Source organism: Eptatretus burgeri, chromosome 17 (genome assembly GCF_056783735.1).
Source record: "Eptatretus burgeri isolate ZD-2024b chromosome 17, Ebu_testis_v1, whole genome shotgun sequence".
In the NCBI taxonomy this organism is placed as follows: Eukaryota; Metazoa; Chordata; class Myxini; order Myxiniformes; family Myxinidae; genus Eptatretus; species Eptatretus burgeri.
In genome coordinates this window covers 30,770,976-30,786,384 of record NC_140977.1, presented here as the reverse complement: position 1 = coordinate 30,786,384, position 15,409 = coordinate 30,770,976, and the positions used below count along the sequence as shown (strand labels likewise).

Sequence of the window (15,409 nt, the reverse complement as noted above, 5' to 3'; positions counted from 1 at the left end):
GTCTTCATAGAATCCTTTCCAGAAAGTATCTTTCCGGCTAAAGGCCCGGTCACACCTTGACGTTTTAGCCAACGTATGCCGATTTTTGAAATTTTTTTCTAAAACGCTGGCACACGTTGAATACGTTATGGGTAAGTTTTGATAACATTGAGAGCACGCTGAAAAACACTGCCATACGTCGTTGTACGTTGGCTTTAAACGTTGTACTTTTCGGTTGTCCTCAAATTTTTTCATGCTTGAAATTTCACGACGTATGCCGGCGTATGACTCACACGTTCCGCTATGCTGGCCACAAGTTGTATGCACGGTCTGCGATCGTTGACAGACGTCAACACATGCTACTTGTAAGTTAATCATAAGTTGAGACACGCCGAGGTAGTGTTTAGCGTACCCGAAACTTATTTCTAACCTATGATTAACGTGTTGTTGGCACGTTACGCGATCATTACCACACATCGACAGACGTTACTTTTAAGTTACTCATAGGCTGAAAGACGTCAGTATAATGGATCGTCCTTGCGTCAGCGTCCACGGCCACGGCCAGGACACTTATTTGCAGCATTCTTCAAACTTTTCTTCGGCATGACGAGGATGTTCACACTTCGATGTCTAGCTTGGCTATGATTCCAATTGTCCATCGGCAGCGTCTATTTAAAATAGTCGAGTTTGAGCGTTTTAACACGTTCAGAAGAAACGCTTCAAATTTCAAAACCCCAGCATCAAAAAACAAAGGCGAGTGACAGCAATTTAAATCGTTCATTGTAAACAATGAAACTAGCTGAGTGGTTCCGTTTAAAAGTCGTTGAGTGTAAAAAAAAATCCAATTGTTGAGCGCAAGCGTCTACTTTCAATAGTGGAGATGCAGCCATTTAAATCGTTGAGTTTATCATTTAAATCGTTAAATTGTTAAACGCAAGGACGATCCATCATAACCCACACCCTCCCCCTCACACTCACCTACTACTGCCAACATGAACAAACTACTACTAATACTGATACTGATACTGATACTGTTACTGCTGACATGGACATCGACTCAAAAAGGACTCGAAAACACTGTTGGGTTCCCCTTTTATGAGCAGCATTTTTAAATACCAATTCCCAAAACCGCTGGGAACACGTCTTGATATGGCAGTTGTAAGCTAGAAACACGTTCATTTTTTTTTTTGTCGACCGGAAGACGTCATTGGAATACGTCTACATACGGCGATGTGTGTTGGGACTACGTAAAGAATTGGTTCAAAGCACGTCAAACATAAGTTAGAAATAAGTTTCGCGTAAAAAAGACATTACCGCGACGTGTTTTGACTTATGAGTAGCTTATAAGTAGCGTTTGTGGACGTGTGTAAGCGTCCACATATCGTGTGTAAAACTTATCCCCATCGCATGCGGAACGTGTGTCATACGCCGAGTATGTCGTAAAATTTTTGAACATGTTTAAAATTTCTTGACGTACTCTACTTACTACGACGTATGATAGCGTACTTTAGCGTTCTACTCACGTATACCAAACTTACTCATACCGTATTTGACGTGCCCCAACGTTTTAGACACATTTTTCTTAGGTCGGCATACGCTGGCAAGATCGCCAAGGTGTGACCGCGATGTTGTCACTTCCATTTCTACGGCAGTTATGATTCGAATCGTTGTGCGTCAGCCTTTTAATAGGCTACGTCACGACATCGTCGGCGATGCGTGCAACGCGCTATGCATAAGTTAGACTATCGTTGGGCATCGGTTGTGTAGGCCGACTACAGGTTCAGCATTCGTTGGTATAAGTTATCTATAACACAACGAAACATTCTGTGTCCGTTACCAATGCGTTCTACATTAGACCAAGTCGCTATGAATACGTCCGAATCTTTAAAAAAAATCATCAAAAGTTCAACGTAAGCCAGCGTTTTAGATACATTTTAATACGTTGCCATCGCTGGCTAAAACGTCAAGGTGTGACCGGGCCTTAACCTCCGCTTTAGCAGGGAAAATGGCCTTAAAATGCTTGTTGTTTTTGTGTATCTGTCCGGGCCACAACTTTTTTTTTTTTTTTTTACCATTTGAGCTTTTGTCATCAACGTTTCAACAAAGATTTATTATGAGAAAAAAAAAAGACGAATTAATAATTTGGTCAAAAGATCAAGCTGTTAGGGTTACGTCACTGACAAAGGTCACTTCGGTCACTGATCACTGACAAAGGTCAGTGTGACATAAGTGTCAATTTTCATCCAATTGACCTGAAATTTTAATGATCATTTGAGCTTTTGTCATCAAATTTTCAACAAAGCTTCATTATGATAATATGGAGAAAACAAATAAAAAATTTGGACAAAAGGCTGGAGGTACCGTTTCGTATACGGAAGAAGAAGTCTGAACACAAAGACGGGCTTTGCATCTTCAGATGCTTTCCAGTTTATTATTGTCATGTTTTGGTTACGATTATCAAAATTGTGTTAAAACCTGATGCCTGGAAACACCTACTTTTCCACCACTGGGACAGTTTAGACAAAGGAATTAAACAGTGCAGGGAAAAATCGCCCTCTTGCGGACAAAATTGGCCAATCACTGCATGGTTGTTTCGGGATAAGAGCTAAAGCTCAAAACGTCAGCCACAACCACACCTCTCTTCTCACGGTGGGTAACGTACTCGAACCACCATTGTTAAAATCCATTCTAGATGTTAACCTCTACTCCTTTGTTCCCTTTTTTTGTCTGCTTGCATAATTAATTTCCTGCATGTACAATCGCTGTTTTTGTTAAGTTTAGAAAACATTCAAAATCAAACTAAGAAAATATAAGTAATGTACATATGTTTCTGTGATGAAGAGGTTGATGAAATAAACATGAATTTTTTTTTTTTTTTACATAATTATTGAGCATGAACAAGATATTGCTTGTAATATGCACAGCGGTGCACTCGCATGCGATAACACATTTAAATCACAGCTCATTCTTCAAATTGAAGGCGTACTCTCTCCACAATGTTAACTCGAAGTACAGATCACATTCTGAGCAGGAAAGGCTGCTTGGTGGTCAGTCACATGTCCTACTTGGCAGAAAAGCAGCATTTCAGTGTTTGTTCCATCCAGATTGATGTAGCCACTTGGGAGGCATTGGTCAGTTTCTGATATGATGCTTACAGAAGTGAATGCACCTTCCACGTCTTGTTTTTGAGGCCGTTTGGTATTTATGTTGCCCTCATTTCCAGTACGAATCTGAAACAAAATGCCAGAAGTACAACATCCTGTAAAGTATGAGCAGGCACTCACTGGAATTCTGTGGAATTGCCACTCTCAAGTGATTGTGAGTGGAACAATAATTTTTTGAGTCACATTTTCGGATTATCTTGGAACAATAGCAGAGACAAATAGATACCTGAATCATCAGATGGGGGTGATTTTTAAGACTCGATGTCTGTGTAGCATGAAGTCTTTTTTTCTTTACACATCAAAATTGAAAACCAATGTAGGTAGATATCCACTGCTTACATCTATCTGTATTGCATTTCATTCAGAACTGCACAGAGAAGGAAAGTTATTAATAAGGTTTCAAAGTCACCCCCGTATTGACAGCAAGATACGGTGCCCCTACATGGAAATTTTCGACCGTGGGTTTTGAGTTGTTGTGCAATGAACTTGTTGAAATGTTTGTCGATGGTCATCGTCACACCAATAATTATAATCCGGTCCAATTCACTTGGATGAGGTAACACGAACCTGCATACTTCCCTTGTAGGCAGAAAACAGGTGCTGAAATGAATGTTTGGGATCAGGAATTGGTGGCAAAACACGGGATGCGATCCTGCAAGTCAACACATCGGTCGAAATGATTGTCTTCATCAAATGAAATGTAAGGTGTCCAGAAGAACAATAATGCTTTGTGCTGGCAATTAATTTTTTTTTTCATGGCAACGTTGAACTGTATAAATCGCTTGGAAAAATGATGAGGTTTAACCGGCATGCCGGATGTTTCATTACCTCCTTCTGTTGTAGACAACGATGGAAAGGGCAATGCAAAGAGCAGAAGCAAACGTCAACACGATCGTTCCTTTGGTGGATAAAAAATCCTCGGGGCGATTGTGCTGGGTCGACACTGCACAGAAAAGGGCATTGTTTAATTAAACCCAAGATTTTGCACACAAAGTGAGCAACGACTTGCACATGCGAGTTGGGCAATGAATGGTTAACGTAACGCGACAGTCAACTCACAACCACACCGGGCCTCTCCACTCCAGGCGCTCCAGTCCCCTTGACGTATAAGCTTGGCTCGTGTTCGAAACACGTATTCTCGCCTTTTATCCAATCCCTCGATCTGCAATTCTGGCTTCTTGCTTTCCCATTCCTGCAAAGTTCAAATTAACTATAGTCATTTTGGGAAATAAAATCAAAGAAAAACAGAACTACTTGATGCCATAATACATTTTTGCATTATTCGTGCAATTGTGATGAGCTGTAAATGGTATCGTTGAGTTTGTTTATTGGTGCACTGTTATACTGTTATATTTTTGTGAGGAACAGTGAGTGGTGGTGAGGTCTGAGAGCTTGGGGGCAGAGGTGGTGCAATTCCCTCTAAAATGTCTCGTCGGGGTTTGATCGCTGACCCGACCCCCAAACTAGGTATTTGCTTTCTCCTCCGAAACAACACACACAATTTCCATGAAACTTGACTCCAACCTTCATCACCCAAGATGTAGCAGAGATTGTTCACTGCATTAAAAAAAATTCAATGTCTGTGTCTGCGGTGGGGTGGAGGGTTTCAGTGACTGTTGCTCCTGATCCAGGTGAGTGCTTGAGGACACACGTTCCTGTTTTTATAAATAGTCGATGAGTTTTCGCTGGCACTCTGAAAAAAATGACATTCCTGCCCATATCATCTCCAATCGAATCTCAGGCCTGGCCAGCCAGTTTATGAAACACTTCGGCCAAACATTCCCCAGGTCCTACCCCACAACAAGTTGAATGTAGTTGTAGACTGTGGCAGAGAAACCATGTGAAGAGCAGTTTATAATTGGGGAAACATTTACAAAGGTTACCAAGATCCTCAGTGTAGAAAATGCTAACTGTACTCCTTAACCCAAACACAACCAACTCAAGAAGCCCCTCAAGACATCAAACTAGAGGGGAAGCACTCGGTCGAGTGCAAAACCTCCGCCGCCAATACTGCTGGGTCACTCAAGTGAACCTGATATCCTATTCATTCAATTTGATGTCAACAGTGCTCACAGAGTTATAGTTTGCAACTTTCCCTTTTACTTTTACATACTCAATTCATTCGTCATAACTCGATTCCTTGAGACAGAAATTGATTTTACGTGGGTATATCCACCTGAAGTTCCAAAATCATCCGCAATTATAATTTTGGCACGTTTTTTGTTGGAAATGAACTTATAACATGTAGAAATGCAAAAAAAAAATCGAAATTTTGTTGAAAAAAAAGTTGCAAAATTTTCTAAGTTTTTTTTTTCCTTTGTTTTCTCTAACAATTTTTTAATTTTTTTGGTTGGAAATCACTTACAACATGTAGAAATGCAAAAAAAAAAAAAAATCAAATGTTTTTTCAAAATGGCCACCATAGTGGCCATATTGGACTTTGGACCAAGTCCATAATCTAATGGCATGGTCCTTGGACCATACCTAATCCCCCCACCAAGTCACGAACGAGTGATATCATATCAGCCATGAGTAGATAAACCCATATCACCGATTTACCATGTGATGATTTGTTTATCATATACTTGACCATACATAATTCAAATTTAAAAAATAAAAGTATAATTTTTGAAAAAAGTATATTTGAAAAAAGTTTTATTTTTGAAAAAAAGATATTTAAAAAAAAACAAGTCAAATTTAAATGAAAAAAAAAATTGAAAAAGTTCTATTTTTAATAAAAAAAACTAAAAATTTTGAGAAAAAGTTATATTTAAAAAACAAGTTAAATAAACTAAACTAGATCGACACGCATGTAGAAATGCCCCAAAAAAAAAAATCGAAATTTTGGAGGGGGGGGGTTGGAAATCACTTAAAACATGTAAAAATGCAAAAACAAAAATTCAAATATTTTTTCAAAATGGCCACCATAGCGGCCATATTGGACTTTGGACCAAGTCCAAAATCTAATGGTATGATCCTTGGACCATACCTAATCCCCCCACCAAGTTTCGTCGAAATCCGTCGAGGAGTTTTTCCGTAATACTGTTCACAAACAAACAAACAAACAGAAAGGGGTGAAAACAATAACCTCCATCCATCTTCGATGGCGGAGGTTAACAAAAAATTCCCAGTTATAAAAGACATTTGAATTGCAAACGATTGCATTAAAATCTTTAGTGTCCATGACCCAGCACACGTCAAGCGATAAGCGGAGTTTAAGCAATTTGATTCCCCTCCATCTGTCTGTCTGCCTCATCAGTTTATGAACGAGGAAGAAATTATTTAAATTGATGTCATATTTTGACCATGAATTGGAGCATGAATAGAAAGAGGAGTTTGCTGTTTTACCCTACTTTGGCTCTGAATTTGATCGAACCACACGTGCACAGAGAGGAGTGAGTAACTTTTTTAGCCTGGTAGTGAAACAAAATTTTAAATCATTCCAAACAGGAAACCTACTGTTTTTCAGGATGTAATAATGGACACAAACAACAGGCACGAATAACTAATGTAACATGTTGGAGTGGGTGATTTAAGAGACACTGGGTAAAATAGTAGTAAAACCCAGAATCAATTTATTTTAGACCTTTAAACCTCTTTGACCATTTATATAAATTGAATTATATACCTGAACATTGGAGAACACAAATCGCCTTCATGATACTTCCAGGAACCTCCAGTTTTACAGTACGTGGACAAGTTCTAGAGGGCAGTGTATGTAATAAGAGCTGTCAAGCACAACACCTGGGAAGTGGGCATGGCACGTGAGAGGTGCGGTATCTGGTGGAGAAGTGGCCGTTTATATGGCATAGCTCGATGCTGATTGACTCTTTTTCTATGGTGATCAATAACGCCTCTGTCTCCTAAACTATGATTTAATGTCGTCTTGTTACAGTGTATAATGATGATGGACTGTGTAAGACTGCATAAGTGGTGCAAAACTTCTGGATTGTTTTTATTTTAACGATCTTAAAAGAACACTCCAGTTACCTCCACCACCGAAGGTGGAAGGAGGTTATATTTTCACCCCTGTCTGTTTGTGTGCAGGATAGCTCAAAAAGTTGTGGACGGATTCGGATGAAATTTGATGGACAGGTTGGGTGTGTGACAAGGACGAACTGATGAGTTTTTGGTGAAGATCCGGATCTTAATGAATCCTTAGTGTCATAATACGCTCGTTGACCGGTGTTACCTCAATTATCATTGGAGTCAGCTTATTGGACACAGCTACAGCAACTCCTTGGGCATGGTAACCATCAGAGTGACCAGACCAAGAGTCGGTGTAACCACCCACCATGATCTCGCTGCAATCCGGTCTCCGAACCTCAGAGAGAGCTGCAATACCGATGTCCAAACGCTTGAGCTCAGACAACAGAGACAGGTGATCATCCTCTCAGGGATAGGACATTCCAGGCACCCACCCGAAGGGACCGCTTCAGTTTAACCCAAGGAGACCGCCATCTGGTGAATGACACCTCAGCACTACTCCGACATACACAACCGCAATCTGACCCGGGAAGGTTACCCAGTGATTTCCCTTCTTCATCAAAGATTGGGGGTCCCGAAGGCTTTGGCCCAATCCCATCATCCGGTGTGCTGCCCTGCGAAGGGAAGCTGCACAGGAGGTACTCCCACGGAGTGGGTTTTCAGATTATTATTTTTTCTTCTTTCAGAATGTTTTGCAGAATGAAGGGTTTTACGATGGCCAGAGTGCAAATCCTGCCATCAACCTCATAAAAGTAACCCAACTGCAGGAGGACGTCCGCAGACACAGTTGGGCACGAGATATGGATGGCCATTCGCTCACAAGGAGCTCCTCCGCCCTTTGACAGGTTTTGTTTTTACTCCTGCTGGGTGTGCATGTCATACACCCTCCTCACCAAGAAACTTGGTGGGGGAGACGGTTTAGTCGCCGACAACCCGACCATGGAACAGGTTAGTCTAGGTTTACATGGTACCTGAAGCAAGTCACACATCTAATCTGACCTGACCTCGGCCAGCCACCCAACCATTATCTTGTAAAAATTTTTTTTAATGTAACCAGGGGAAGCAAGAGAAATGTATTTGAGGGAGGGAGGAGGGTAGAAAGCGAGAGAGGGGAATTAAGAGTGGGATTGAATAGAGTGCGACATTCAACAGTGCAGCCGGGCTATGCGTCCTACGGTATTGCCTGAACATGAATAACAAAAGCAGATATGTAAAATGTGCAGGACTTGTACAAGTACAGTAATGGGTGCATGTGAACCTTTTAACAAATGACGTTATGATCATAAACAACAAGTGGGCACAACAGATCCGATGGGCAGAACTCAGGTAATTAGGAATGGAGCAGCGATTTGAAGGTTGCGTCTCCACTTCAGCTCAAGCCGGGGAAGGGATCAGGAGCAACAGAATCGAGGGCTCGAGGACATTTTCACATCGTAATGGAGTCTGAAATTGCTTATTCTTCAAGTATGACTAATATGATGGGGAAAACCACACAATGTCCTAACTGGGTGTGCATGCAATGTGGTGCATGTGGCACTGAACCCGCGGTAGGGAAACGATGGTCGCCAGTTCAACTCCAGCTTTCGTGGACACAGAGAGATAGGTTTGCCTTATTGCAAGTTTGTGTCACACCCATCCCTCCTTGAGGGTATTTAAGATTTGGGCACGCATGGATTAATTGGTACTAGTGACTTTTCCACACTGTGGATTTTGTGATTTGGAAATACTGTTAATTCAGCTGAATCGGCGTGGTGGGTTTCCCTCCGTCAAGTTGTGGTGGACTAAATAAATCTTGCTTTGCCTCTGGAAATCCTCAAAATCATTTGATTACGAGTCACGGCTCATTTTTTGTCAAGTACTCACAGTCCAGTTTTCATGCTTCGCTTGCCTCATCTCGAGCATGTACTGCAGTTGATCCATTTTGTTTGCCCAGAAATCACCGGGGGGCGCGTGCCATGATGTCAATGCCACTCCATCGGTACATGTCACTGTCAAGTTCTCCGGAGCATAAGGTTTCACTGCAAAGCAGATGAGAAAAAAAAAATACATCAGTGGACCTAAGACTTCACCTTGACATCTACAGAACTGTTTAAATCACACATTCGCAGTTGGATAAGTAACTAAGTTAGGTAAGTGAGGTTGACGGTGTGCAGATAAATTGAAAATAATAATTTAAATAAGGATTTTTTTGGATACATAGTCAAGGCTCATGGAAGAGCTTGTGCAATGAACGGATCAGGATGTAACAGGACAGGACAAAAGGAACAGTAGAGAGAGGGGGGGACACCAACAGCAGAGTTGAAGGCCAAGATGAAGGGAGACTTGTCCACCCCCATGCGTCCTCTCTTGCCCCCCCCCCCCATTGGTTGTCAAGATGAATGCAGAAGGAAATTCTCAGGAAGGCAAGACTGGAAATTTGGAATGATGCGGATTTGGAGGAGGGTTAATGGGGGTAGAAAAGATCATTGTTTTGGATGGAGGGATGATCTGAAATGGTGAACAGCTGTCTTGAAGACATGGAAGGAAGAATGAGATTGAACAGAATGTGGAAGTTGGTTCCGCAGGTGGGGAAAAAAAAAGAGGAACGATTCGATGCGTACCCAAATCTTAAATACCCATAAAGAGGCGTGGATGTAACTCCATCCTTTCCCTCTCTTCAAATGGCACCACAGCCGACTCCGCTCATAAGAAGGCCGAATGCCTCAATTCTGTGTTCACTTCCAAATCTTGTACCAAACCCCTCACTCCCTGATTGCCCAATCGCCACCGCAATGCTCCTGGATTGTGTCCTTTTTCACCTGAGAAGGTGGAGAATTTTCTGGCAAAACTCAATTCTGAGCCTGAAATTGGTACAGATGACATCAGCTCACATGACCTAAAAACCTGCTCTGCTGTTCTTGCATTTCCTCTTTGTACTCTTTTGGTCATATCAATTACCCTAGAGCCTAGATCATCTTTCATCTCCTTGGAAATCCACAAACATCACTGCTTTACATAAATATGGTGCAAAAACAGACCCTCTTCCCTAAAGACCAATTAACTTTCTTCCAATTATCGCGAAGATCATGGAATCCATCAACATAGTTGACATAAAATCCTTCCTTTTCTCCAATGGCCTAATCTCAGACCTTCAGTTCAAATTCAAATCCAGTCACTCTACCTTGGACATTATGCTTCTGCGCTTCCAACAATGAATGGAGGTCCTCAATGTCAAACATGAGATCAGAGCCATCTCTCCAGACATACCTTGAGCATTTCAGAATGTCTGGCACCTGCCTTGCTCTCTGTAACCACTGTCTACACTCGACAGCATCCTCGGCCAACTCTACATATGGCGACTGACTTTCTTTTATCTCGTAGCCACCATGTGGCTCTTAACGGTAACCTCTCATCTCTGCACCCTGTCAAGGCTGGAATGCTCCATGGCAGTGTTCTGGGCCCCAGTCCTATTCCTAATCTTCATCAATGATGTCTAACTGTGGAAAATCCTCCTCCTCCCCCTCCTCCCCCACCACAAGGTTTATATAGGACATAAATGGTTCACCAGTAACCCCCTTCTGGTGAAACTCCCAATATCCAGAATCACTGCTCACATTCACTCGTTTGTTCATCTCTATTTTTTCACTGATATAACGAAGTTCCTCAGTCTCTTCAATCTCATTCTTCCCCTCTGCTACTTCAAGAGAGCTGTTCAACACCATTAGAGGCCATCCCCCTTCCATAACCATGATCTTTTCTCCTCCCATGAACCTTACCGAAGCCCACCTCTTTCTGGGTTTCCAGATTTTTCTTCCACTTCTGTGATCGAGAGTTTGCGGCTGTATCCATCTTGTTCACCCTCTGTGTCCTACCTTTACTCTCATTCATCCGCACATCCCTTATCCTTCCAGGTTTCCCTCTATTTTGACGTTCAACCCTGCTGTTGTGTTATACCCTCCACCCCCTCTCTTTCTTCTGTTATTTTAGTTCTGTTACATCCTGGTCCATTAAGTGTTCTATCTCCTCCATGAGCCTTGATGGTGTATTAAAAAAACAAAGTCTCCTTCTTTCATACGCAGCACATAGCTGTGGGTAGCATCATTTGCTCGGGTGCAGCTGTGGTGCCAAGGAGGCTACAATCCATCTGACTACAGTAGAAACCTAAAGATTTTGACACCAAAAATGCATCATCCACAGGAAGCAACCCTGTATTCTCAACAATGACTAGATTTTGGTGAAAAAAGCTGTTCAAAACAAAAACCTGCGACACGATTCCACATTGGCTGGTTTGGGAAATAATTAAAGATTTGGGCAAATAGTGTTCTCATGACACTTTGAAAGTCTCAAATAGTGCTGATGGTAACGGTGGCTACTACATGATTGCTGGATTGCCTCTGAATTGTCGAATAATTTCTAGGTGTGGCGTCGCATCCTTCAGAAGAAGTCGTGAAACAAATGGCTTTGGCTAATATGTTGGGAACTTTTAAGCTTCTTTTTTAAAATCTGTAACCTGTTTCAACATCGCTGGCAAGTCGGAAACTTTTTCCTCTGGTCCGAGCTTCCTCTGCTCTCCCAGTTCTCCGATCCTCACCAGCAATTCCAGGATGCACGCGTTCCTCCAGTAATTGTCTCCTGGTTAAACTTCCAAAATCTAGACCGAGTACACACCTCAACTCTTATTCCTCACTTCTCCCTTCGATGGGACTGCCTTCTCTTGAAGCAGGCGATGCACGACCACCTCTCGTCCCCATCACCTCAAATCACTTTGCCATGATCTTTTTTTTTTTAACCTACATTGACCCTGACCAGCCCAACCCTGTTAATTGTAGGTTACTGTATTTCATCCTCTTTCCCTCTTGTCATCCTGTTCAACCCCTTGTTTATTCTGCCCGCCTGTTGCTCCACCGTCAGTTCATATTCTCCATCATCTTGTTCTTCCCTGAGCACCGACCTCATAGATAAAATAAAATAAAATAAAGAAACCGTGATAATGGATATACATCTGTATCCTGCTGCTTGTAACTACAGTCAGGTTACATGGCTCTGTCTTAGTTGCATGTACAGAAAAAGTGTGTTTCAATGTCCAAAACTTTTGTACTTTTACTTTATGTGGCACCATCCCCAATTCCCTCTTGCCCCACCACCCTCACCACCCCCCTCTTTGCACCCCATTAATCTCCATTATAAGGACACAATCCTCACCTGAAGGCAGAACTGTGCACAGAGAAGCAGTGGCTAATTTTTTTTATTTTACTTTCACCAATCAGACATAACAATAATTAAGAATTAATATTGTATAATATACGGCAGTGCGTTTTGCCGATTGAGACAACGACATGGTTTGGTTTGCCTTCGGACATCATGGTTGCTTCCTTGCAAAAATTCTCCATAGCATGTGCACATGATTCACCCTTTTGTCTTCAATTTGTGTCCTGATTATTTATTTTCTCGATACCTGTACATACATTCTTGCTTGTTTGTGTCAGTATTTTGCAATTTACCATGACAAGAATGCAGGAAACAATTTCTGTGTATTCCATTGTCATTTTAATTCCCTCTGCCACCAAAGGTGAAGAAGGTTAGGTTTTCACCCCTTTCTGTCTGTTTGTTTGTTTGTTTGTGTGCAGGATATCTTAAAAAAGTTGTGGATGTATTCGGATGAAACTTGGTGGACATGTTGGGTGTGTGTGACAAGGAAGAACTGATTCAATTTTGGTGAAGATCTGGATCCAGTTTAAGGGATTCTTCACTGTTGAGAGATCGGGCCAAAAACGATTTCTTTCTGTATAGCATGATATTTCAAAAATGTAATGGGCCCGATATGTTCTCATGGATCAGGCATTGCGTGGCGGAGGTATGCACTCCACCGAGTACCCTTTTAGTTTGTTATTCTTTGAAATAGATATCCATGTACTGGTGTAATAATGTGTGTATATATATATATGTATATATATATATATATATATATATATATATATATATATATATATATATATATATATATATATATATATATATTGTTACGAATCTACGCCCGCCCGGCGTGCGAGTGACGGCTTTAGCCAATGGTGGCCGTCTCGCCCACTGGACGGACAATTCAGTCGTGACTTTCTGGAACAACGCCAGAAACCAGTCACGGGTGGGTTTTTAATCCTACCACGGGCCAGTCCGTATTCTACCCGCGCGAAATAGGGTCAATCGCCGAATATCGATATACCTAAGTACCCGTGCGGGTAACCTACCGAGGGACCGTACCTCGGCGAAGGCCTGCTTGGACACGAACCGCTTAAGTGGTCCGTTCCATTCTGGGATAACCGAGCGGGTATTATCGCCAGATCTCGCCGGACCCGATTCTATTTATCGTTTATTTAAAAACCAACTAATATTCCACAATACAAGATGGCATTTCAATGGGGGAAAAATGACGTGACGAACGGGTTAACATTCACACAAGCACATTTATTATTTACACACATGCACATATACAGCCATGCAATCAATGCAGGTATTCAAAAACACGTATACAGTCAACAAAAGCAAAACACGCATGCAGTTGTTTTACGAAGACTGCGGGACGGGGACAAAGACATGGGCAAGGCGAAGCACTACAACCGACTATACGCAATTATCAATGTACAGTCACTTACACAGTTTTTACTTACAAGACACGGCGCCACAACATGCATTCAAAAGCAAAACCCCAGGAAAAAGACCACCCCCATAGACAGGGGAGTCAGCTTGGGCCCGTGGGCCTTTTTAACGTGGAGCCATGTAGACCGCAGAGGCTCCGCGAGGCCGCGCAGGTTACCTTCCTTGCTGGGTGACCCACGACGCTCCTTCCCCACAGCAGCTAGCGTAACTGCAGCCGGCTCAAGCCTGGTGGTACGGGCCCCGGCCGGCAACGCCTGAGAGTAACGAACGGGTCTTTGCTCTCTTAAAGTTGATGCTCTGTAAGAACCCGTCTGTTCCTCAGCGATGCTCGGACCGTCCCAAAGCCCGATCACCTCGGACCGTCTGGCGCTGGGGGGCGAGCTGTCTCCGGCTCGTACACGTTCCGCAGCTCTGCACGGCACAGCAGGCTTAGCCGCGCTCCCCGTTCGCGCTTCCTCCGTTCTCAGCTTCTCCAGCTACTGCAGGCTTCAGACTTCCACACGGCTCCTCGACCTCTCCAGACCCGACTCGACTCGTTGAACTGGCACTCTGCGCGGCCTTTTATAGGGCTGGTGAGACGAGATCTGATCTCCACCCTCTCACCTCTGACCTCTGCTCGGAAAGCGGATGTTGTAGAAATCACCGGCCCTCTGGATCTGATTCTCCGAGAGCGAGCCGACGTATTTGAAATCATCACCCTTCGACCCCCACAGGCCCGGCCCCTTTCCCTCCTGTGATCCGTTTTCCGAGGCGAAGCCTCCACAGAGCGGACGTGGTAGAAATCACCAGACTTGCTCGATGAGCGAACGCCCGCGTGTGCCTGCAGCGATGCTGTTCGTTGGGAACTCACCGTGGCTGGTGCAAAGATGGCGGCGTTTGGAGACGAAGGTGAGGCGATGTTTGTGGTGTGGAGATGTTGACGGAGTGGTGAGGATGGTGTGGTTGTTGAGAGGCAGGGGTGGTTGTGGTTGTTGTGAAGCAGTTGATGAGAGTGATGTTGGTGCTTGGTCCAAAACAACGATAGTAAAGAAAAACGGCTATCTCAAAGATCACAGCCCTGTGACACGAATAATTCCCATTAAACAATGGTGGGGAAATCTAACTGAACACAGACTTATCGGCATAACTAACTAAGGACCTTCATGGTGTTCTGCGAATTTCCACAGGCGTAACAATATATATATATATATATATATATATATATATATATATATATATATATATATATATATATATATATATATATATATATATATATATATATACATACACACACACACAGATGAAAGATGAAGTGGGGCTATTGGCCATACAAAGCCTTACCGTTGATGATGGGCTGGCTGAACGTGGGCTTCACTTTAGCATTTGTCCCATTGATGACGAGGGTGAAATCTGCATGTAATGGAATTTCTCCTTGTTCAAAACGACAAGCTTGTTCGGTGCCATCTTTCCAAAAGTAGTTCTGACACTCCTCTGGGTAAGGCTTGTTATTGTGCCTGTATACAAGACACCGTTAGAATATTATGAGGTTTACCAAAAACCTTTACAGTCTGTAGTTGTCTTTTTTTTCATGTACTTTGTATCATGGAGGAGCTTCTACATGCAGAAGCATTTGACAACACCGGATTTGACTTCACACAAACAGCCGG

At 42.7% G+C, this 15,409-nt stretch overlaps 1 protein-coding gene across 1 annotated transcript in view; it reads right to left on the bottom strand.

Moving 5' to 3' along the window:
• Window positions 1-2,377: 2,377 nt before the first annotated feature.
• Window positions 2,378-15,409, bottom strand: part of LOC147009677 (interleukin-13 receptor subunit alpha-2-like) — a 31,507-nt gene continuing 18,475 nt past the window's right edge. The window contains 7 exon segments of the mRNA XM_085863041.1: window positions 2,378-3,029; window positions 3,031-3,209; window positions 3,711-3,795; window positions 3,972-4,086; window positions 4,203-4,335; window positions 8,994-9,148; window positions 15,084-15,256. Of these exon segments, the coding sequence (XP_085719167.1) occupies window positions 2,996-3,029; window positions 3,031-3,209; window positions 3,711-3,795; window positions 3,972-4,086; window positions 4,203-4,335; window positions 8,994-9,148; window positions 15,084-15,256 (874 nt within the window). The 3' untranslated portion in view covers window positions 2,378-2,995.